Source organism: Pangasianodon hypophthalmus, chromosome 30, assembly GCF_027358585.1.
Source record: "Pangasianodon hypophthalmus isolate fPanHyp1 chromosome 30, fPanHyp1.pri, whole genome shotgun sequence".
Taxonomy (NCBI): Eukaryota; Metazoa; Chordata; class Actinopteri; order Siluriformes; family Pangasiidae; genus Pangasianodon; species Pangasianodon hypophthalmus.
This window is the reverse complement of record NC_069739.1, coordinates 9,512,264-9,537,408: the sequence shown is the minus strand read 5'-3', so window position 1 is coordinate 9,537,408 and position 25,145 is coordinate 9,512,264. Positions and strand designations below refer to the sequence as shown.

The window sequence follows — 25,145 nt, the reverse complement described above, 5'->3', positions numbered from 1 at the left end:
TTATATATTTGTGCTTAATGGTATTTTTATGTGTTTTGTGTTGAAAGCTCTTCACATGGTAGTAAATGATGTATGCAATCTTTTTATCCCAGGGAAAAAGCAATAGGTCAGATGCAACAGTAGAGTTCTTGGAGACCAGAGCAGTTTAAATGAATGAATGAATGAAATACAGACACAGAAATATATTTCTTGACAATAGCTTTATGTTTCAGGAAGAGTAAATGCTTTCTCCTTAATTGTTTTGTGAGAGGAAGAAAATGAAAAATTGGGTGTAATGTTAATTTTAGGCCTAATTGTTGTAGATCTCTGGAGGTAATTCTGTAGAGTGCTGCATTAGGTTTCCAACTGCATAGAGAACATTCAGTCAATATATTATATAATATATATATATATATCTTTATACAGCCAGTGTAGTAAGCATATAGACTACAAACCCTTTCCCCAGCGTTAATATGGAATAAGTTTGAGCACAGCAGCTTTATGAGGGATTAAGGATCAGGTTAAGGAAGCCAGACTGAGTCTGGACTTTTCCCACCTCAAACATACAGTCATGAATGCAGAACACATCGAGCACAGCGAGCAAACACTTCTGGCTCCCGAGTCTGCACTAAACACACTCCCGTGTCTATGTTCGGAGGGAGGAGGAAATACAGTGTTTCAGTGATGTTGGGACCCTAAAGCTGGCAGCTGAATTTACATGAGTGAACAGTGCTGGAGTGTGCTGGGGTGTGTGTAGATTGATTTACAGGGACAAACAGGATCTCACTTGACTGCTCTCTCTCTCTCTCTCTCTCTCTCCCCCTCTCTCTCTCTCTCTCTCTCTGTCTTTAATAAATCAGTTAAGGATATGAATAAGGTCCTGAACAGCTGCTGGGGTTATTGAGAATATGGAGGAGGCCATAATGAAAGATTGTAATCACTAAAACAGTCATGTTTTTTTTTCTGCGTTGCCTTTATCCTGGCAGAAACTCTCATAACCTATGATTATCAAATTAGTGTTAATTAGCGTTAATGCTATCATTCTGCTGCATTCTACTTCTTTGTACAGGTATTTATTTCCCAGGCCTGACAAAGGGATTAAGACTGTAATAAAGGATTTGACTCAGGAAACAATAAGGGGCATACTTACAGTATTAAAAAAACTATTTTATTTATTACATATTGAATTAGTCACAACTTTGTGAATCACTAGAACCACATGCCCCACCCCCAGGGGCGGGTCTTGCTTTACAGTAGCAGCTTGTTAGCAGTAATCATGCTTAGAAGCAGTAACAGTGGTTGACATTTATTCATTTTAAAGGGAGTAGAATTTGTATCTGGTCACTGTTCTGTGACTGTTGCTTTTCAGAGGTGTTTTACCAGTTTAGGGCTCTTCGTTGCTGGACTGTGTTATCGTAGAGTTGTGTATCTCGAACACTATTCGCGGCTGCGTCATGCAGTTCAGCACAACATCACTCTGACTTCCTATTTCAGGAAAGAAATGCATCACCATACGGAATCAAACCACAGCTAAGAAGCCATTTCTTGGGGACTTTAGTAAATGCTCTGAAGTTCTGAATAATTTCAGTTTCCTTCCTCATCACTTCTGGAGGTAGCCAGACTTTAAAATGCTAGAACCTTCAGTTCAGTTAAGTCCATAGTTTCCAGAACTACAGTGTATATAGTGGAAACTGTCAACATTTCACCCATGTGGGTTTTCCCAGATGGCCACATACTAACAGCAACTAACTTGAGGTAACAGTTAGCTAATATGTATAAAAAAACATCCTGGGGTAGATGAAAAGTGGACAAAAGAGCTGTTCATGATATAAGTACACCACCACATCTGTGAGACATGGTGGCATGGGCATGTGGAGCTGCCAGTGGAGCTGGTTCATGATTATTTACAGCCTTGTGCGCAGTGTGTTTACACACGTCAGGCGTGGGGGTTTTTTCAGCTTGCTTCAGAAGCAAAGTCCGGCTGGACTTGCATGTTTTTTTTTTTCCCTAAAATGAGAGAAATGCATATTCGCCACATGAGAAACCCTTGCCCTTACTGCACTCAGACATCTGGAGCTGAGTATAACCTGTTTGATCCGAGAACCTGGCAGTATTCATCTGTACAACAGTATGTCATGTGTTTCCATGAATTAGACTGATGGACTACATTTCTGGCTTTGGTCAATGGTCATTTTAGTCATTGGTTTTAGTTTAATGTACGTAAAAATGATCCGCACAATGCGTCATCATTTTTTCCCCAACTAAGAAAAATGAAGACTGTGGGAAATAAGCTAGTCAGTGACCTCTTTCATGTAGCTAACGTTACTGTAGCAAAGCGTGGCTGCTAAATTTTCCTGGCGGAAATTTGTGAATCATAAGGTTCCTTTAAACTGAGTTGAACTGAGTACCTCAGAATGAGCCACTACAGTCTTTAGGCTTGAATTAAGTAGTTAGCATAACTAGCTAGTTTAGTCCAGGTTTCTTGTCTAACGTAAGCTACGTTCATACAGTTAGTGTTCAAAGTAAGAATATTTGACAGATTGACTTTCCAGCACATGTTTACTGTAACATGTTCTGAGCAAAAGTAACCTTTTATTGAATACATGACTTTTATTAAATATAGCTAGCTACTTGAATGCAAACTAGCAGTCTGTGTTAGTTACCTGGTTTACTAAATTAGTCAGTTCTTTGCTACAAGACTCAGTTCAGTTTAAAAAGGCCTGGATGTGTGTGTTTCTAAAGTGAAAAGCTGGTCAAGAATTGTGTACATACGCATCACATACACCTTCACCTGTATGATGATAAGGTACCGTATGAGGCACCGTTAGTGTGATACTGATGTAACTCCAACACATTTGAGAGGGAAATGTTCTAGTTGTACACTTGTGCCAGGCATTCTGTGTTCTTCAGCAGCATGAGGTTGTTTTTCCAGTGTGGCTGTCAAACACTTTCAGTGTGTGAGGAAGGGATAATGTATTATGGGAACGAATCATTGAACTGGGTCAGGTCTGGACTGGTCTGGACTGGTGCCTGAAGCCATTGGACACATTTATCCTCATTAGAATCAAAGCAGACCGGTTTGCACATTAACACTGGTGACTAAAGTGTTGGCACTAGGCATGTACTGAATTTTTTTTAATATTTTACAATATTATCCCTACTTTGTACTTTAAAAAAATATTGTCCTTATGAAATGATAGACAGGAAGCCAGCTTGACCGTGCTCTCTGGACAGGAGATAGCGCTTTCGTCCAAGCGTGCTGCGTGAGCTACGGTTCGGAAAGATGCACTTGGCTGGCTTCACCTGTCTCGGAGGAAGCACCTTAGCCAGTTGGTAGCTGTTGTTTGATAGGGGAGAGCTGATGGTGGATTGGGAAGTGGTGGGTGACCAAATTGGCAAGAAAATAGTGGTGTTTGTGTGTGTGTGTGTGTGGGTGTGTGTGTGTGGGTGTGTGTGTGTGAAGATTCAGGTTAAACGCTTAGGTAGGGACGACTCTTGTTGGAGTAGAGAACACTGTTACACATTATAGTATCTGTTTTCGTCTTTCTCTACTGTCTGTTTAAAGTGACTGAAAGTCTCTAGAGCAGTGTTGTTTTATTCCAGAGATTGATTTATATGCACAGCTCCTGAGCCAGTCGGTGAGACTCATTCTACCACTACAGATTTGAAGTGGGTAACAAATTGTATCACAAATCTGTCGTCTGTTATGAGCAGTTAAATATAGTTGGTGGTTGGTGTCAGTTGGTGTGTATAATTTGCAATCCAGCTTTATTGCTCTTGTTTCTTAGCTTGGATCGACACTATTACCGGTTTTAGGGCCAGCTCTGAGTGAGCTAATTAATGCTAGTTAGCAAAGTTAGAAATGCTGTTTTGCTTATTAGGTTACATTAAGTATTTAAATATAACATGACTCTCATACTGTGAACGAAAGAGTGTTAGTAGTGCATAGTAAGTAGTGTAATATTGTGATGTATTGTATAAGTGATTATTAGTTAGTTTGTCCCTCAGCGCTTGCTACAAAGTCATCAGATAATTGTGGAAAAAGTCTAATCTGATCTGAAGCAAAGCTTTAGTGAGCATGTGTCTTTAATGTCCCAGCAAACTCTTCAGTGGAATATTCCCCAGGCTAGCGGGGCTTGTTTTATTCACTCAGTGTGAGTTACCCAGTATCACACTGTAATCAGCAAATACGCGCACATGTGCAGAACATATGCTGCAAGCCTTCTCGTTTGGAACATAGGGAGTGGTGTGTGTGTGAGTGTGTGTGTGTGTGTGTGTGGGGTGGATGATGGAGAGAAGTCATGTGTGTATGTGGGTAAATTCCATGCTGGCCTTGGGTGCAGAAAGTGCTTGATACTAGTCTTTATTTTACCATCGGCCCATTCGGGGTGAGCTCGGTACCTCCCTCGAGCTCTCGGGACGGGAGCCGCGCGGCACTGAAACAGAGCACGGGTCAATTATGGCCAACTCTGAGCCTTAGCTCCAAGCTGGCACTTCCGTTTGGAGTTTTTATGTTTAAGACATGCAAACACGTGCCAAGGCTGCACGTCGGACCGTCACACACCATATAATTACAAAGTCCTCTGTGTTTTATTCCATCCATGTACCGTGCAAACTCAACACCAAAAGAGAGCATGTTTCAGAGACACCTTGCATAAGCACTGCGACTCGTTAACATAACTGTGTTTATTTGTCTGCGTTTGGACATTTGGATGTTTTTTCCCCTCATGTTAAGCTATTGAGCGATTCTTTGGCTAGTCTGGAGCTGTTGCCTCGAGCTCTGATATGTCAAACTGAAACGTATGGTGGATATACAGTGAGAGGTTTCCCACAGGTCTAAAGTAAACACTGAGGGAGAACCGGGTGTGGTTTGGGTGGAGATGGCCTGATCTTTTTTTTTTTTCTTTTTTTTTCCAAGTTGCCAAGCTCATCAAACCTCTCCCTCCCTTTTTCTTTCCAACCCCCATCCCCTAGCCTTTTTTTTTTTCGCTTGAGTCTCACTTTAAAAAAGGTGAATTGTTTTTCTCCGGTTCATAGAACACAGCTCTACGTATTTCCTTTGCTGTTTGTTTGGCTTTCTTTTCTTTTCTTTCCTTTCTTTTTCTTCTTTTTTTTCTTTTCTTTTCTTTGCATGCGCAGGCCAGCAACAGTCATGCGCACTGGATATTGTAGTCTTTGCTCTCTAATTATGTTGTAGCATCTTCAGGATCTTTTGCATGATGGTAGTTGATGAAAACATGGATTTAAACACATGTTTGATGTTTGATTAGAAGCCAATCTTGATAAATGAAAAGGTCAGTTTGTGTATATCTATTTAAATTATTAGTCTTTTCTTATCCTATTGGTGAGAATTGTTTCAGTATATAATATTTTTTCTCATATTTCATGTCAGTTTTGTTGTAATTTTGTTCTAGGGAGATGTTATTGTGATATTTGGAGCTGAAAAGAGGGTGGAAATGGTTGGTTCACGCAGAATTATTGTCAAGAAAATTAAATTTCAATAAAATGAGCACAAAATAATATATTTAAAAAAAACAGAATATTTTGAGCTCAGACTGTATGGGGAGAGTCTTATCTTGAGTTTTAAATTAGACTTAAATGCAAAAAGTGGTGCAATTTTTTTTATGAAAAGCTTGGGGACACTTGTAAAGGGATCTTGGTCCACTGTTGAATTGTTGTTGGTCATTGCAAACAAGAGTTTCGTGTCTCTTTAACCATTTCTGTGCTAATTTGCAAGTATGTTTTGCTCACTGTCTTGGTGAAATCTCTGTCTATGTCCAAGTCCTGAGGCAACCAGGATTTCAGCTACTTCTTTCAGCTAGTATTAGGCTTTGAGATCATCTAATCAGCTACTTTACTTTACTCTAATCAGCTACTTTACTTTTATTTGAAGGTGACCGGGCCTTTTCTGTCACAGCTTCATCATTATGGAACAGCTTGCCATTTCTCATGAAGGCATCCCCCAGTATAGATATTTTTAAATCCAACCTAAAAACAGATTTATTTTCCCAGGTCTTTTACTATAGCTCTTTAAGATCTATAGTATCAGGTCTTGTGGTTTTGTCCTGTCTTTTATCTGTGGTTTTGATTTTCTGCTTTAGGTTTTTTTTATTTGAAATTGTTTCTCATTTTATTTGTCTTTTATTTCATTGCTTAGATTTAGCCGGGATGATGTACAGCACTTTGGCTGACTGCTTGTCTGTTAAATGTGCTATATAAAATAAAGGTGACTTGACTTGACTTGACTTGACTACTTGGCAGAAAACTTGATGCCCTGAAAGTTGACACAAGCCACATTCCACAGAACAGCACCAAAGCGTCACTGATCCACCTCCATATTGTACATTGGCTTGTATAGTCTAGATGATCTACACTGGTCTACATGAACAAATAGTTTGATTTTGATCTCATCTGTCTACAGCACCTGAAGCCAGTAGTGGTTCTAATGACACTCTGGTGACGTTCAGGTGCTGGATTTTGTGAGATTTTTCTTTTCTTTCTTGCAGCACTTCTAAACTGCTTGTGTAAGGGTTACATTTGAAACTCAAAAACAACAAGAATCAACTAAATGTGATGTTTGGCCTGTTTTTCCCTCTTTCCTCATCTTCCTTACCACGGGAGGGACAGAGTCCTCATGGGTCCAGTTCCTGGTAAATTTTCAACTGCTTTAGACATTTTCTTATTATTTGTCTCTTTTGTTTTGAAAGTTCTTTTTTCCGTGGTAAAGGAAAAAGATTTTACAAGTGTGCAAACTTTTATCTATACTCCAGGAAAACAGGACAAGGTTATGATCAAATTATTTCTAAAACCTAGTTCTAATGAGAACTTTTTTGGTTAGAAAAGATGAATAGTTTATTGTATTATATGAATGATGTTAGGTGTAATGTTTACTTTATACTGTCATTTCTGCTCATTTTTATGAAGCACACTGTATATTGATTTATAAATAACCTACACTCTATTCTTTCTAATGATTGTAAAAGCTGTTAAGTTACTAAGTACAGTGCTGGGCAGATCAAATCAGAGAACACTTCTGATGAAACACACTTCCAGATAAATACTTTCTAACCCTGCTAATAATGTGCGCGTGTGCACGTGAGCATGGACATGTACGCTAGTTATACTGTGTGTAAGTGTGTATAAATACATGGATACATGCCTATGTGATTCTGTCTGTGACAGTCAACATATCGGTTCTGGTTTGAAATCCTATTAAAATGTGTGAATTTTAAAATTTGTTTTGTCACATGATGTGATATTGGGAATTCGAATGTGTCGGAGAGTTGGGAAAGACTTAGCACAAGCTCATCTTTATTGTCAGTAACCTTCCAGAAAAGAAAATCCCACAGTATTAATGAAACCTTCTGCGTTACTGTTTGAGGCTTAGACAAATATAGCACAGATAGAGAGAGAGCGAGAGAGAAAAAAATATTTTTATTATTGTTTAGAGTCTAGTAATGAATCCATTATGATCGTGTGTGTGTGTGTGTGTGTGTGTGTGTGTGTAGTCTTTCCACATGTGCCTAGCGGGGAATCCTCAAAGGGCTTCCACCTCTTCATTCTTCTTCTCTGACACTTGTTTTATACTGTTTCCTGCTGCCATGTGGTTTGTCAATATAGCAGAGGTATGACCTGAGCGTGTGTGTGTGTGTGTGTGTGTGTGTGTGTGTGTGTGTGTGTGTGTATGCATCAGCTAACTGATGATGATAACAGAGTCATCATGGAGTCTGAGGAAAACACGATAACCATATATTACTACAACAGACACTTAATGTAAGCCATTTTTTCCAGGGTGGCTGTACGTTTGTGATTATATACAGGTGTGTGTGTGTTTATGCTGTTTAAAGTGTATTAGAGAACTCTTTCTCATTATAAGCTCATCTTTCTCTTTCTGTGGTAGTGTGGGAGTTGGTGATGAGGAGAGCAGAACGTAAGAAGGTTAAACATGGTGCGAGTGAGTGAACTGGTCCCTTCATCGTGCTGTAAACTATTTTAAATTGTTCAGTTTTTTTAATTGTGAAAGATCAGTCACAACACAGTCGTTTCTTCATCACACATAAAATCTTAACTCAAGAAAAATCCAGCAACCATGGAGGCATGAACTAAACATTTGCATAATTTGCATAATCTGAAAGGGGAGCCTAGAAAATTTAAGAAGGTGCTTAAACCATCTCTGAATACGAGTAACTTTCCTAGCATAAATATTGATATACAGTGGATATAAAAAGTCTACACACCCCTGTTAAAATGCCAGGTTTCTGGTGATGTAAAAAAAATCGCATCTTACAGCAAAAGCCATGGTCCACAGAGAGCTTCCACAGCATCAGAGGGATCTGATTATTAAAAGGTATCAGTCAGGAGAAGGGTACAAAAGAATTTCCAAGGCATTAGATATACCGTGGAACACAGTGAAGACCATCATCATCAAGTGGAGAAAATGTGGCGCAACAGCGACATTACCAAGAATTGATGAAAAGACGAGAAGAAAACTGGTCAGGGAGGCTGCCAAGAGGCCTACAGCAACATTAAAGGAGCTGCAGGAATTTCTGGCAAGTACTGGCTGTGTAGTACATGTGACAACAATCTCTTCATATGTCTGGGCTGTGGGGTAGGGTGGCAAGACGGAAGTCTCTTCTTACAAAGAAAAACATCCAAGCTTGGCTAAATTTTGCAAAAACACAATTGAAGTCTCCCAAAAGCATGTGGGAAAATGTGTTATGGTCTGATGAAACCAAGGTTGAACTTTTTGGCCATAATTCCAGAAAGTATGTTTGGTGCAAAAAGAACACTGCACATCACCAGAAGAACACCCACAGTGATGCATGGTGCTGGCAGCATCATGCTTTGGGGCTGTTTTTCTTCAGCTGGAACTGGGGCCTTAGTCAAGGTGGAGGAAATTATGAACAGTTCCAGATACCAGTCAGTATTGGCACAAAACCTTCAGGCTTCTGCCAGAAAGCTGAAGATGAAGAAGAACTTCATCTTTCAGCACGACAACGACCCAAAGCATTTATCCAAATCAACAAAAGAATGGCTTCACCAGAAGAAGATTAAAGTTTTGGAATGGCCCAGCCAGAGCCCAGACCTGAACCCGATTGAAAATCTGTGGAGTGATCTGAAGAGGGCCGTGCACAGGAGATGCCCTCGCAATCTGACAGATTTGGAGCGTTTTTGCAATGAAGAGTGGGCGAATATTGCCAAGTCAAGATCACCATGCTGATAGACTCATACCCAAAAAGACCGAGTGCTGTAATAAAATCAAAATGTGCTTCAACAAAGTATTAGTTTAAGGGTGTGCACACTTATGCAACCACATTATTTTGTTTTTTTATTTTTACTCACCCAACCTAAAAGATTTCAGTTTGTTTTTCAATTGAGTTGTACAGGGTATAGGTCACATTAAAGGTGGAAAAAGTTCTGACATTATTTATCTTGGTCTCATTTTTTTTACATCACAGAAGCCTGGCATTTTAACAGGGGTGTGTAGACTTTTTATATCCACTGTAGAACTGACTCTGAATACAGCCCAGTGTTCCTGGGTAGGCAATGTTTAATAAGGCTGTGCATTAGCATGGTTTCTGATATAAAGTGAATTTCCTCGAATTTTAGCCTGATGGAATATTCCCAACCCTAAATATCTAAAGTTAAACTTGTTAAACTTGATAAATTTCTTCCTGTAATCAAAGAGCAAAAGATCTTGTAAAACCAAGAGTAATGAACTTGGAATTGGAAAAATGTGTGTGTGTGTGTGTTGGGGGAGGCTTGTTCAGTGTGTCATTGTGTTTGAGGTAACAGTAAGAATTCCCTGGCCTGGCCTCACCACAGAAACACACACACACAGCTGATCCCAGAACAGTTCAAAGAAGTGTGACGCACACAGATTTGCTGCGTCTGTTCTGGCTTTTTTCTTAGTCTCTGATGTGTTTCCGATTTGTTCTGTCGTGTCGTGGTTCTCAATCTATCATTTTCTCTCTCTGTTTTTCTTACTTTCTTGTACTCAATTGTAATTTTATCTAGCATGTCATCGAGCATGGAAGTTCCTTTTTTCTGATCATGATTTAATACTAGCTTCTTAAGAGTGTGATTTCATTTACAGCTATGATTAAATATATAAAGATAACACATATTCGAGAGTAAGAACTAAAGTGAGTCTGAGATACTCCAGTTTGTATTGTGTATCGCTTGTTTTCCGTGCTCTTGCTAGGAGTGTGCTGATCTAATGATGCGGGAGTGTACTGCGAGTCTGAAAACTGTGAGTCATCACCTCAGGGTGCTTTGGAACATGTCTTGATCCTTCATTTAACCAGTGTTTAAATATACACACACAAAAAGCCATGATCTAACGTCCCCCAGCAGTGACCCATCTAACTGCTTCCCAAAATCTTCACATCAGAATGATGCACACTGTATGAGAATTGTCCAGTTATCATGTGGCAGCAGCACAGTGTATAAAATCATGCAGATACAGGTTAAGAGCTTTCATGTCTAATATCAGAATGTGGAAAAAATGTGATGTCATTGGCTTGGCATGGTTGTTGGTTCCAGATGATCTGGTTTGAAACTGCCGATCTCATGGGATTTTCAACACAGAATGGTGTGAAAAACAAAAAACATCCAGTAGTATCCCACATGTGGTGTCAGTTCTGTGGTCAGTTGAGGAGATAGGTCAGAGGAGAATGGCCAGACTGGTTTGAACAGACAGGCTACGCTAACTCAAATCACCACTCTTTATAACCACGGTGAACAGAAAAGCATTTCAAGAACAGGAATCTGAGGCTCACTGAAACTGGACAGTTGAAGATTAGAAACACAGAGAAAAATACAATTATTTACAAATTAAAATATGGAATAGTAGGCTATGCCATCCCCTCAAAACTGACTAGTAGTATCCCACCTGTGGTATCTCCTGTTTATCAAGCAGTGTGTGTGTAGTGTTAGTTGGTAGCAAGCTAGGAAAATTTGAGCTCTTACTGTAAATACGCAGCTTAGGCCAGAGACGTGGAGATTTCAAAACACACACTGTTTGAGAAAGTATTGTTTGTTACAGCTTCTGTATATTGATCTGGAATTTCTCTCTCTTAATTTTTTTTAAATGCAGTAATTTATAATTTGCATAAAAGAGGCAGATGGAAACTCCACTCATGTCAGTTTATCCTGATCTAAACTTGCTCTGGGCTCAGGCCTTTTTAATGGTAAAGCTTCTATAAAAACATATTTCCATTACTTCTAAAAAGAAAGAAAGAAAGAAAGAAAAACCATCGCTACCACATTTGGCACACAGTTATAGTGGCAAACCCATAGAATAACAGTTCTGGGTGGAGACATCAACCCCCACTTTACACATCATTACACTGATGATTTAGACCCAGGGAGTTTAATGTTGGGCAGCTGCTACACGCTGAATCAAAGAGTTTGGTGATGTTGGACCACATGCTTCCTGAAATACCCATATAAGCACATGTACATTGGAAAAATGAAAACATATACAGTACACACCCAGTTTACACCCATCTGCTGTTCTGTATATAGGTGATGGTGCAGGTGTGTGAGGACTGAATGCTGAATCTACTATTTTCGTTTGCTGGTTCTGTATTGTAAATGTAAAAAGGATCTTGCAATGACTTGTAGCTTAAACAAACACACTGTCTCTGCTGGCTGCTGGGTTTGCGTTAATGAGTCAGTTTTTAGAGAGTAGACATTTGGCACCTTGTAAGAGCAGTTCGAATGTTCTTGGTGAAAATGGTGTGTAAACAAAACACTCTGCATGGGTGGACAATGTTCTTGAATTTTTTTTTTTTTTATGTTATGTGGGGAAAGCTAGATCTAAAAGCTAGAATCATCCTTAAACTCCATTCCAACCCTTTTATCTAATTCTCTATCAGGGGTGTCAGATTCCAGTAGAAAGAAGACAATGATTGAAAAAAAATTGTTTATGAAAGCACGCTTGCAACCATATTGTGTGTCTGCATGTGTATAAGATGGCAGGAAGTGCAAACATGGAGTCAGCTCTTAGGCCCAGTGTCTCATCTGTTTCCTGGGAAATGTTTTAAATGATTCCATTAGGGGCGGAACAGTGGCACAGTGTCTAGCATTGCCACCTCACAGCTCCAGGGCCTGGAGTCGATCCTGAGCTCGGGTTACTGTCAGTGCGGAGTTTCACATGTTCTCCCCGTGTTTGCATGGGTTTCCTCTGGGCTCTCCAGTTTCCTCCCACTGTCCAAAAGCATGCACATAGGCCACTGGCTATGCTGAACTGTCCCTTAGTGTGAATGAGTGTATGCACTTATCCAGGGTGAATTCTCTCACCTTGCACACTGTGTTCCCGGGATAGACTCCGGATCCCCCACAACCCTGACCAGGATAAAGCAGTTACTGAAGATGAAGGAATGATTGATTTCCATTCCATCTTGGTTGGAAACGATCTTAATGTATGCAACTATCAAAGTAACAAATGTAAGCAACTCACAAGTGTTGTTTTTTAATGTCTGGTACATAACTGCCTGGAAATATCAGCAGTGAAAACAAAAATAAAGAAAATGGTTTTAATGTCTGTTCTGAGCTAGTGTCAAGTCAAGTGGCTTAGTCAGCCATATACAGCTAGTTATACCATATACAGCTAGTTATACCATATACAGCTAGTTATACCATATACAGCTAGTTAAGCTTACACCATATATGGACATGGCAGTTATTGGGGTAGCAGCCAGGTAGAGAGTATAGTAATGACAAGAAATTACATACAATATTTTATAAATACAGTAGCAAAAAAAAAAAAAAAATTGCAAAGGGAGTGGGATGGTGTTCAGTTGAGTGTGTGTGTGTGTGTGTGTGTGGGTGTGTTGTCAGTCCAGTCTCTGAGTGTTGAGGAGTCTGATCATTTGGGGGAAGAAACTGTTACACAGTCTGTTTTTTTTCCCGTAACAAGCTAGCCGGCGTATTAAAATGGCTCCAACCTGGTGTTAAAGTTCCAGCTGGACATCTACATACAGGATGTAGAATTGGAGAAAGTCCCACTGCATCTCAGTATGCAATGTCATCATGTGAACTTGATTTGAAGTCTATAGATGGGAAATGATGTCAGCAACACCACCTCTTCTCCTGTCATTAAAACCACAATTCTTTCTTTAGGGAGTATGAAAAAGTGTTGCTCTGGCTGAAATATGACTCCAAAATATGACTCCTCTAGGTAGCTGTCCTTTTCTCAGCATTTTATCTAAGTAATTTATGATATTTTGATCTTCAGAAAAAATTATCCAGCTTGATGAGTCTGATTCAAGAATCCTGAGCCACCTTGATGTGCTGCTGTTATTCCTCATTTACCTCCAGAATGCTGTTGTAATGGAGCGTCTGAGCTTGAACTGTGCTCCAGTCGCTGGTCAATGTTCTCTACATGACACAGCTCCTAAGAATACTCCACACACACACACACACACACACGGCTGAGGCGGAAAATGACAGGTCAGTCAAAAATAACTGTCGTTTTTGCACTTACCAGCACCTAGCAGCCTAAACAGCGATGTTTGGCTTTCTGACCCATCTTCGAGTATTTTAGTCTCTTCTCATCTCAAAGCCATACTTAACCAAGTTACTAATTACATCATGTGAATTAAATATTGCAATGCTGAAAGTATATGTTCAGTGAAATTCCTACACAAATGGCAGCATTCTTACTGCAGCAGAAGTGAATTTTTACCAGCTTTAGACATTTTTCACATTTCAGCAGAATTTGGCTACTTTCCTTTTTTTTTTTTGCTGTAGTCTAACCCATTTGCAGTCATTTCTGCCATGCTGTATGGTGCTTTCTGTCCACTCTGGTGCTTTCTGTCCACTCTGAATCTGGCTGTGGTTCCTGTGCTTTTGTGCTTTAATCAGGTGTTATTAAAGACCTACATAGAGATAGAGATGGTTTACTCGACAACATCCAAACAACCAAATGAACGAAAAAATGCTCTTACATGCCAGAACAATCACTTCACTTGTTATCTTTGCTTCTTATCCTTCCATTAAAGCAAGCGATTACATGTTGTATTTTAGTGTTTATATTTTGAAATGTGTTTTCACCTGCTAATTATTTCTTGGCCTGGAAGCCAGCATCTGCAATGCTGAGAGAGCTGAAGCTATGTGAGGTGTTGACTGACTTCCTGGGGGGTGTGGAGATCAAAACAGGACCTCTGTTGTCCTCTAGAATTATGGGTCAGCGATTTATTTGGCCTTTTAAACGGTTTATTGAAGAAAACCCTATATGCTGTTGGTGTGTATCTCAGGGATGGATAAATCATAAATTCATAGCTAGCAAGGGCAAGTCCAAGCCCCAGCTGAGTTACTTAGTCAAATGAAAATATAAAATACTCAAATTCCTGGTGAGGAGACAGTTCTGTGTAGCCATAGTCCTCATCCTCTGATAATGTCTTTGAAATCCATATCTACAGTGGGGTCCATAAGTCTGAGAAAATTTTTAGAAAATTTAATAATTAGATCAGCAGTAAGCTGAGTTAGAAATATTTACATGAATTTCAGAATTTTTTACTTTCATATGTCCCCCTTTTGCTATAATGACAGTGCATTTGAGCTGACACGGACTCTGCGGGTTTGTAAAACCTGATAATTCATGTTGTATTCATTGGCGTGTCATTTGAACATGTGCTTTAATGGAAGGGATGAGACTCAGGGAAAATCTGACCTTTTGTACATAGCAGTTAACATGGTCAACATCACTAATCTGCTTACATTCAAATAGGGACCTAAAAATAGTGCAGAATCCTGAGTATTAAATATGCAAGATATTGAACATTTATTTTCTTTGTTTTCAATATTTAAAAATTCTAAAACTTTGTTTATTTCCAATTTTAAATGAAAAAGAAGAAAAATTCTAGATTTTCAGTCTGGTCTCAGACTTTTGGACCCCACTGTATTTTTTGCACAACACTGTATTTTTCTCAGGTTCATCACCGTTTGATGAAAAATGGCATCCCAGTACTAATACAAGCGATCCCCTTTCCCATGCCAGGAGATCATCCACAAACTGGTTAATGGTCTGGTTAAAGTAGGTGATTAAGATAAAGAAAGCAAAAGGTCAGTGAACAAAGGGATGGTGTGTTCTCTTTGACTTCACTCCCGTTTCAGACTGAAGTCTTTAAGAAGATTGGTAGAGATTCAGTCTCTCTGAAGCAGAGCAAAAGAGAAAGAGAAAGTCCTGGCATGTCCCTAAGGAGGATGAATTGAATTCATGCTGACACAAGCTTCAGTGGGTGTGTACATTCTGTACAGGCTTTTCCAAATCCTGAGAAATAACGGATTGTAGAGAAGGGGCAGACTCAGAGGTGCAAATGTCACAGGCGTTTGTTCACCACACACTCGAAAACAAGAAGTGGCCCAAACAGGAACCACTGGAACCTGTGCTCCTAGTTCTAGGTCAATTTTCATCAACTTGAGACACGAGTGGAACAGTTGCAGAAGTAATGAAAAGCAAAAAGGACAGAAAGAAGTGATTGGTTTAATGTTGGTTCCTCTGGAGTCTACTTTGTGCAAAGAAATGATTGATGAAAATTCTCGTGAGCAAATGGTTATTAAATTTCGTCTCTGAAACCAGAAAAATTGTTCTTGCAGAAACAGTAGGCAGTCCGTGTTATTAAACATATCCCGAACATTTTATACATATCCTCAGTGACAAAACCCATTACAGGATTTTCTGTAATTGAAAAGACGAATTAGATGGTCCAGCTCCCTGGCTGAGTTTTGCTCTATGGTGGGAAACGATACGTTATTTAGGAAAATATTCATACAGCTGTTATTACTGGGTGTTTTGCAATCCTCTAAAAAAAAAAAAAAGAAAGTTGGGAGTGGGAGTTGGGGTTTGGGGGTGTGGGATGTACATGAAGCCATGCTTCCTTTTTGTTTTGTTTACTTTTTCATTTGTGCGACACTGAAAAGCAAAATCTTCATTGCATTGCTCTTACATTGCCTTATTTATTCACTGAAAAGCCTTAGGTTTTGCTTTCTAAGGCTTGAACGCTGACTGCTCATCACTGCATGTATCTCCTTGTTACCTTGCTTTCATCACTGGGTTGCAGTCGTGCCACACTGAAATGCAGTTAGTGCCCAATCACAGCCCTAAGCCATCCTCAGGGGTGTGGCTGTGCTCTGAGAAGTGGAGAAGGGTATGAAGGGGGAGTTACCCTTAAAGCTTTGCTGAAAACACTCTATAAATCACGTTTAAGAGTTACACTGACTTTTTAATGATAAATAAATGAAGCTATTTACGACAGATCTGAAGTGAAATAGGGAGTGAAATATGAATGACAGCTTGCACATTTTAACGCTGTATAGTTAGATGTAATGTAGCGCACCATCCGCGTGACAGGTTAGTTCCTGTTATCGCTTAGCAACCATAAACAGTCATTCTCTGTCTTTTTCTCTCTCTCTTGAAGTTGATGAGATTAAAAAAATTCAACTTTTCATTTTACTGAGAACCCAAAAAGTGTAAACTGCTGTGTCCTGAAAATGTTACAAAACAATGTGAGTGTTACAAAGCACTGTCTCTCGAGACTCACCAACTCTCGAAACTTCACCACATCAACGATTATACGCTTTACCTTTGTTAAAAAAACAACTCATTTATTAGTCTTAGCCACCATTATGTGCAAACCCGTGTGTATGAGCTGTTCCTCTAGAAACAATAACAGGTGCATTAATATCATTCATGTTATAATCAGATCTACTGTCTGAGGTTATACAAAAATAATCCACACCATCTGACCAATCAGATTCGAGAATTCAGCCAAGGCCTTGTATAAGCAAACATAAGCACCTCTAACGTGAATTGCTTAGCGTAGACTCGATTATGTTCGATTATGTTCGATTATGTTTGAGCATTAATTTAGTGTGTGATTTGTGTGTGTCTGTGTACAGTTAAACATATTAGTGTGTGTGAATGTGCAAAAGTATTAAAACTCAATGCATGATCTCGTGTCTATCTGCCTTTAGTCAGCCCGTGCTTTTATTTTGACGTATTGATGTTTGCTGTGATGACATCACTTCACATACCACTGGAGCGAGAGCAGTCTTACTGAAGTGAAATGTTGAACTTGTGTGTTTACGTGCCTGTGTGGGCCCACAGCGACACACAACACATGAACCATTCTGCAAAAGTCCAAAAAAGACATTTCTACAAACATAAAGATTAGATGCTTTTTGAATTTTAATGTGCAAACAGAAATACAGGATTTGTCCACAGTAAAGAGTCTTGGAGGAAATCATGCAAAAAAAAAAAGGAATTGATTTATTCACTTTAAACCCCGACTGTATAATGTGACACAAAAGAAGACACAGTCCTACCCAGGAATTGACCCTGTCCGCTCCTGTAACCTGTGTCTTTGTCCATAACTCTGTCTCACTCTCAGAAAGTTCTAGATGTGCTGAGAAGTATAACAACTCCATGCTGCTGGATGAGTTATGGGTTCAGGAGAAGAAAAAGCGCCCTGTCTCGTTACTCTTAGCTGCTAGCTGTTAGCTGTTAGCGTAATCCTTTGGTGCTGAAAGGGGAAAAGAGTTTTGTGTGTGAGGACAGAGATTTAGCGTGTTGTGATATACGCATGCTCACAGACACGCTTAGAGCAATTTAAGCTTTATCAGTCTACTGCACTTCCTGCTTTTATTGTCAGAGAATGTTTGAGTTGGATCGTTCCTGTGGCTCGAGCTGATCTGAAGTGTATTTTTGTTGACTTTGCTGCAGTAAGCTCCCAGCCTTTCCCTTTTGTATGCTTTGATTAGTTGCATGTTTTAAAAAAGTGTCTAATTTCTTGCTCTTCTTGCTCTTTCTAGGAGAATCCACATATCAGGATGATCACGGTCCCCCTGTCCCAAAGGTAAATGTTATTATGGATCTGTTTTTTCCCCCTATTCTCATCCCATGTTTCTAAATCATCTTACCTGTGCATATAATTCATTATAAAGGATATTATTGTTTTGTATACACTTTCAATACTCCTTCATTGTTGTTCATATCTTGACATATATGCGTATTATAACAGTTTACTCACTATAAACATCTGATTAAACATCTGAGGTGTAAGATTAGACTCTATTTGACCTTTTTTTAACACCTCGGGAAGAGGGGGGTGTTACTGTCTAAGCAGTGACAGGTTTGTATTACGTGTTTATACGTCAGCAAAAATTCTCTGGATATTTTTGTATTTGGAAACATATGCTTTATAGAACGTCTTATGAAATTACTGGGCAGAATAATTGACTTAAGGACATCTCCTCACATTTCCCCACATTTTTGAGGATGTGTTATCACCCATCCCACCCCCAACACACACACACACACACACACACACACACTCACTCACTCACTCACTCATTTCCTGTAAAGGGAGGGCAGTTCTGTTTAGCGCTTTCCAGGGAAAGAGTCGTAGATAGAATGAGGGTTAAAGACATGATCTTGTGACTGAAAAGGAGAAGGAAATGTTCTGCCTGATCAGCACTAAAGCCAGCGGCTCATTGTTCACGGTAAACTTGGAATAATTGCGTCATGATTTTTGTAGCATCTTTTATTTTTAAGAGGTAACTTTATGAGTATACTGTATAATGGAATGAGTGATTTTAATGGCTGCACATTATTTCCAAATGCCAGGCATAAAATGTTAAATAAACAAAACAGGCTAATGTATTTTAACTAGTCCTGTGAGGATATTCGAGAAAACTCTACATTAAAAAGTCTACATTATTTTCATAAACTACTGAAGACTGAAACTTCTGTAGTGGCATAATTACTTAAACACTTGACTACGCTAATATCGCGACAGTTTAATATGTAGTTTAATATGTAGTTTAATGTGTAGTATATTATGTAGTATATTATGTAGTATATCTATCATCATACTCCACAGCACAAAAATCACAACCATGAAACTGAGTGGTTTTGGATTCCTTCCTAATATATATTCAAGAGTGAAGCGCTGGTTTCAGTCCAGCTTGTTTAGTCCTCTACCATCCATCGGTGTTCATACCTCTCTCTCTCTCTCTCACACACACACACACACACACACACACACACACACACACACACACACAGACACACAGAAACACACACAGACCACTTTTAAAGAAACTTTTTTGAGTAATGTTTAATTGAAAAAATTTTTTTTTTGCTATTTTCTTAAAGGGTGCCAATAATTCTGGAGTAGACTGTACAGTTTTGAAAATGGAGATCATCGTAGCAGACATTCAGAAATAATTATACGACCACACGCACGCGCACACACACACGCGCGCACAGAAAAACAGAGTCCAGACATTTCTGAAGTAACCTCAGTGTTGCTTTTCCAGGCAGAAACATTGTAGTGTGATGGACAGATTAAGTAAAAAAAAAAAGAAGGGATTAGAAACGGGCGAAACATGGTTTTGGTTTTATTACTTGTTAAATCAAATTACATTCATGTGCCAGCAAGAGTCCAGCACCACAGAGCTCTGGCAAGCTAGACACCAAATGTGTGCCTTCCAAAGTAAGTGAGTGTGTGTGTGTGTGTTTAGATCTCTGTGAAATAGTCAGGAGAGTCAGTAAAGATATTAATCACTGTTTAAAGATGCTTAGTCAAATTAATTCCACTCACTTCTGTAAACACTAAAAACGTTTGGAGAAAATCAGCATAGAAAAGCGAATAAGAGACGAGAGACAAACATTTCTGTGAGTGAGATTCAGTCAAGCGTGTTTAACTAATGTGGGTTTTGGTTCGCAAGCCGCAACGCTAGACAAAGAAGAGTCTGTTAACAACAACTGCTAAAAGGCAGAAAAGTGAGGATGTGAGAGAGAAAAGAAAAAGATTCATTTCATAACACAGCACTGTTGATTCTCGGTTCTGATTGGTCAGAGGGTTTTGATTCTCGGTTCTGATTGGTCAGAGGGGTTTGATTCTCGGTTCTGATTGGTCAGAGGGTGTTGATTCTCGGTTCTGATTGGTCAGAGGGTGTTGATTCTCGGTTCTGATTGGTCAGAGGGTGTTGATTCTTGGTTCTGATTGGTCAGAGGGTGTTGATTCAAAATTCTAGATTCTGAGATCAACAAGTATACCCTAACTAAAAAATAAAAAGTATGGCGTTCTTTAATTAATTTAATTTAATTAATAAGAAATGTATGTTTTGGCAAATTGCCGTGGCGTGCCGTTACAGGGAAATAATCAGCCAGCATGCACTGTTATGGTTTATTCCTTACCTAAAAAAGGTTTTTATTATTTAATGCATTTGGGGGAATGAAGTTGTGTATTTGGCTTTTGTAAACTTTGTTGCAGCAGTAATTTCCCATTTTATTTTTAAAATGCAGGAGAACTGAAAGGTGTTTTGTGCCACTTACTATTTTCTGATACATTTTCGTAGACAGCCATGTCCACCAGTTTACTGAAAACACTGGCAAAAAATCAGTAGTCTTCAAAATTAAGTATTTTGGTGACTTTTGATGAGCATATTTTTTCTTTTGAAAGCTTTCTCTGAAATAGATTTTTTTGGGCATATTTTTTGCTCAATACGTGACTCAAGCCAAGATACAGCAGGGGTTTGAACTAAAAGGTGTCGTTTACCTTTAATTTGATCTAATCACACATGCTTGGGCTTTGATATGCCATCCAGGCCTGTATTCAAGCTGGAATAATGACAGGGCAGTGCTGATCAGACAGGGTCAGACTAAACCGCTTCAGGCAGGAATGGCCCAGAAAACTGCATCGTAGCAGCCCCTCGGCATGAACGTTTACAGTGCTGACTTTCACGGCTTGTTTTGGCTAGGTTTCTGTTGTTTAAGTACCAAAATAATGAGTATTTCAGAGCATGACAATATAATATCAGTCGTGGTAAATTATGACACAGTGCACTGTTCTGAGCTATCGCATGTACAGTTTAAATAAAATTTACAACTCTGATTGGAAGCAGCTGATTTGACACTTCTGTCTTCTGAGACTCCACATCCTGTTTTTCTTGTCTGAAAAATGGGGTTCTAAACCTAAGACTAAAGACTCCTCATCTTGTTTTGAGATGTCTCCTGACCCCTGGCCTAGTTAGTAAACTGCTATATCGAAGCCCTCGCTTCCTCTATTCGCTTTATTGCTTTATTTTGTACTCATTCTTTTTATACCGAATCGACAACGCGCAGATGTACCTTCTGCCACATGAAAGTTTTGCTTTATTCTCATTTTGTTGTTTTACGGCTGTGGCTATTTTTGCTTAAAATGCATTTTTCTTGACTATAGCAGCTCTTGCTTGTACTGCTTGTTTACATCCTCCTACTTATATTTTCTAGATTAGGCGTAGTCATTATTACTATTTATGCTCGATTAACTTGTACCAAGAGATAATGTTTCTACTGTATCTCGCCTTATGATTAATCTTATTCTCTACTCTACTTTAGCTCAGTTTCACAGACACACCTTCAGTGTGGCTTCTGTCACACCAACTGTCTGCCCTTGCAGCTGAGCTCGTCCACTTCCTGCCTCCACGTGTTGTGCACCAGACTTCTACCTCTGATTCTGTCTCCTAATATAGTCAAAGCTGGCTACTAAGCTGCCCGTAAGCAATATTTCTATATTTTTCTCGACATCACTCCCCCCTCTGAGACTTTTTAAGTCTCACACTTTATCCCCCAGTACAGCCTCTCAGCTTATTGAGTCCAGTTCTTAGGCACACTGACACCTGGACACTGCTGGTGGTGTCACTTGTAATGGTCATGTATCCAGCGGGGTGGGGCGCCAAAACACTCTGACTGCGGCGTAAGGTCACCCAAATGTTCCACCGAATAATCACTTGAGAAACACGCCACATAGGGTGTCATTGGACCGCAAATACTGCCAAGTCTCTGTTGCTGTAAGGGCCAAAAAGGTGGTGGCTTGTCTAACAAATGTTATTGCTCTGCAGAGGTGAAAAACCTGTACTGTCATTTGCAAGCCTTTACCCAAGTCTTAGACAGAGTTCTGAACAGACTGAAACCATGTCCCGTCTAGAGAGAACATGTTGGCGTGATGGAGAAGACGAGGAACAGGACCATTTGGATCAGGATCCAATGTCCACTCATATCGTTCCCAGGAGAGAAGATATTGAACTGCAACGCTTCATATGCCAGACAGTGGAAGTGATGAGCCAGGAAGTGATACTGCAGACCTTGCCCGCTTAACCCGGGGGTCTTACGGCGCTGTGACCATGAGCGTTTCGCCACCGCTATCTGGGCCTGCACAAAACACAAAACACCAAGGACGAAGACAAACAAGACAGACAACAGAGACAGAGAACACTAGAGCATAACAAATATCCATATACAGCAGAGGAACTGCCATCTACAGGTGCATTTCCTCTATGAGTCCAACAGGTATAACGAGCTAATTATGCTATTTACACTAGTGGGGGAGGCAGGTTTTGAATCTTCTGGGACGATAGTACTCCCTTTAATTAGCGTTCGAATGAAAGCTAGCCACATTAGCCCTAAAATAACCACTAATACCCATTCCAGGCATGTTGGGCGAAATGGCCTGGGGTGTCGGACCTTCTGCCCTCTACGTCCCATCATTGAGGTTATCCTGCTCTGTTAAGTCCTCTAGGTTAATTGTGGCAAATGGATCGTATCGAGGCGGCGGACTGCCAAAGTCCCTAAGCAACTGTATGATATTGTTGTCCGTCGTGTCTCCGAGTGGCTCGTCCGGTGTTGTCTGGTGTTCCTGCTCTAGGTGACCTGGCATAGGTACCATTATATCAAGGGGTCTGGCTTGTGGTACACCACGAGGCGCTTTGGCCTGTGTCCGGTGCGTTGGGCCCGGAGTCTGTGACGGTTCTACCGCAGAGCCGTCGTCCTCCTCGGCCCGAGCCGTCCAGCACTGCGGGCTGCTCCAGACGTGACTTGGACTTTTTCTAGTCCAGCCCTTTAACTGCAGCCCTGCAACAATGGCTCAGATGATACCAATGCTCCTTACCTTCGACTTTGACCGCAGTAGGAGTTGCTAGTACCAATTTGAAAGGTCCCTCTTCTTGGCTGCTGCCAGTGTTTCTTCTTGAACACCTTGATGTACATGTAGTCACCAGGCTCGACCTTTCGAAAGGGCTGCTCCACATGTGTGCCGTGTGTAGCTTCACAAACCTGTGAATACAAAGCTCTGTGTATTTGTGTTAAATGCTTGTGTCGGAACTCAGAGTCCCTCTCTGAGTGGACACACTCGAGGGTGGATTGTACTCTCTGCCAGTTACCTGTATTTCACTTATTGTACTCACCAAAAGAATAAACCTTAATGAAGAGTCTTTGGATGAGAAGAAGCAAACTTCTTTATTGCAGTAACAACACAACACGTTCCAATGAGCTTAAAGAAGGTGAACTGCCGTAGCGGTGACACAACAATCTCACGCAGGAGAGTTGAGTGCCCAGAGTCCTCCAAATTCCCTTGCATACATACTCAGACGCCTGCTGGCGCCACCCCCTTTTGGTCCGCCTATGTCAATAATTTCCCATTATCTTCAGTTTAATCCATTTTGACTCCTCCTATCCTAATTTACATACACTCCACCATTTCCCACTATTTACCATTATCTTCTGACTTTTCTCCTCCTACTGACCTTTTGTCGTCATCTGTCTTCTTAGAATTTTCCCTTAATGTCCAGTTACCCAGCCTTGTTGACTTGTTACCCAGACACTTCTGTCTTCTGAGACTCCACATCCTGTTTTTCTTGTCTGAAAAATGGGGTTCTAAACCTAAGACTAAAGACTCCTCATCTTGTTTTGAGATGTCTCCTGACCCCTGGCCTAGTTAGTAAACTGCTATATCGAAGCCCTCGCTTCCTCTATTCGCTTTATTGCTTTATTTTGTACTCATTCTTTTTATACCGAATCGACAACGCGCAGATGTACCTTCTGCCACATGAAAGTTTTGCTTTATTCTCATTTTGTTGTTTTACGGCTGTGGCTATTTTTGCTTAAAATGCATTTTTCTTGACTATAGCAGCTCTTACTTATACTGCTTGTTTACATCCTCCTATTTATATTTTCTAGATTAGGCGTAGTCATTATTACTATTTATGCTCGATTAACTTGTACCAAGAGATAATGTTTCTACTGTATCTCACCCTAAAGCTAGCCTTATGATTAATCTTATTCTCTACTCTACTTTAGCTCAGTTTCACAGACACACCGGATGTTACCTTCAGTGTGGCTTCTGTCACACCAACTGTCTGCCCTTGCAGCTGAGCTCGTCCACTTCCTGCCTCCACGTGTTGTGCACCAGACTTCTACCTCTGATAAGAGCACACAAACCATAAACTACTTATGTCTCCTAATATAGTCAAAGCTGGCTACTAAGCTGCCCGTAAGCGATATTTCTATATTTTTCTCGACACTACCCTCTTCTGCATAAGTGAGCTCATTGGCTAGTGTTGCTCTGATTGACAGGAGAGAGAGTATGTCCCTCCCACTCTGAGAGCATGGCCAGTTTTACTCTCTTGGACTCACGCTCATGGATAGCTGTGACATCATCGGGATGTGAACAGACATATCTTCTGACAATGTGCCGAATGCTTTTTTTGTTGTGCCACATGAGAGCCTAAAATTATTTTAAATACATAATTGGACATTTAGGATCACTGTATGACCCAAGGTAAAGATTTAAAGGTACACTTATTCTGGTGAAATTTACATAGTAAAGGTATAAAAGACACTTAATGGTACGGCCCGAGTGACAGTGGGTCAGCCGGCTTGTGTTTTTAAGTAAGTAATTCCAGTAAATAAATGTCCACCTAGGGCTGTTATCAACACAGCTCCTGTTACTGCAGTACTGAAAAGTAGACTGCCATTTACGCACGTGGCACTCAGACATACACACCCCCCCACACACATATATATATATACACTCTCACACACACACGCGCACACACACACACTCAGGCCCAGACCACACACACACAAGCCCTAATCACAAGCCTGAGGCATGAAATTGGCCAACGTTTGTGTTGCTTGTGTTAACTCTTGCATTGTGAATGTCCTCCTCAGCGCATCCTGCAATAAATAAAAACAAAAAAAAAACCACAAGGGTTAATGAGTCACGGCTGCAGGACAACCAGCTCCTGTCCTACACATTCCCTGGTCAACAAGTATGCAGATGTTTACAGACTTAACAAGATCCACTCTTTGCTACAGGACATGCTTATAGGTT

At 40.1% G+C, this 25,145-nt stretch overlaps 1 protein-coding gene across 2 annotated transcripts in view; it reads left to right on the top strand.

The window, feature by feature from the left end:
• Positions 1-25,145, top strand: part of usta (uronyl 2-sulfotransferase a) — an 80,064-nt gene that overhangs the window by 23,269 nt on the left and 31,650 nt on the right. Inside the window, exon 2 of one of the 2 annotated variants that reach the window (XM_026917798.3) lies at positions 17,800-17,843. In XM_026917798.3, the coding sequence (XP_026773599.1) occupies positions 17,800-17,843 (44 nt within the window). Of the gene's footprint in view, positions 1-17,799; positions 17,844-17,937; positions 18,490-25,145 lie in introns of those variants that run through there. The other variant, XM_026917799.3, reaches the window with a different exon arrangement.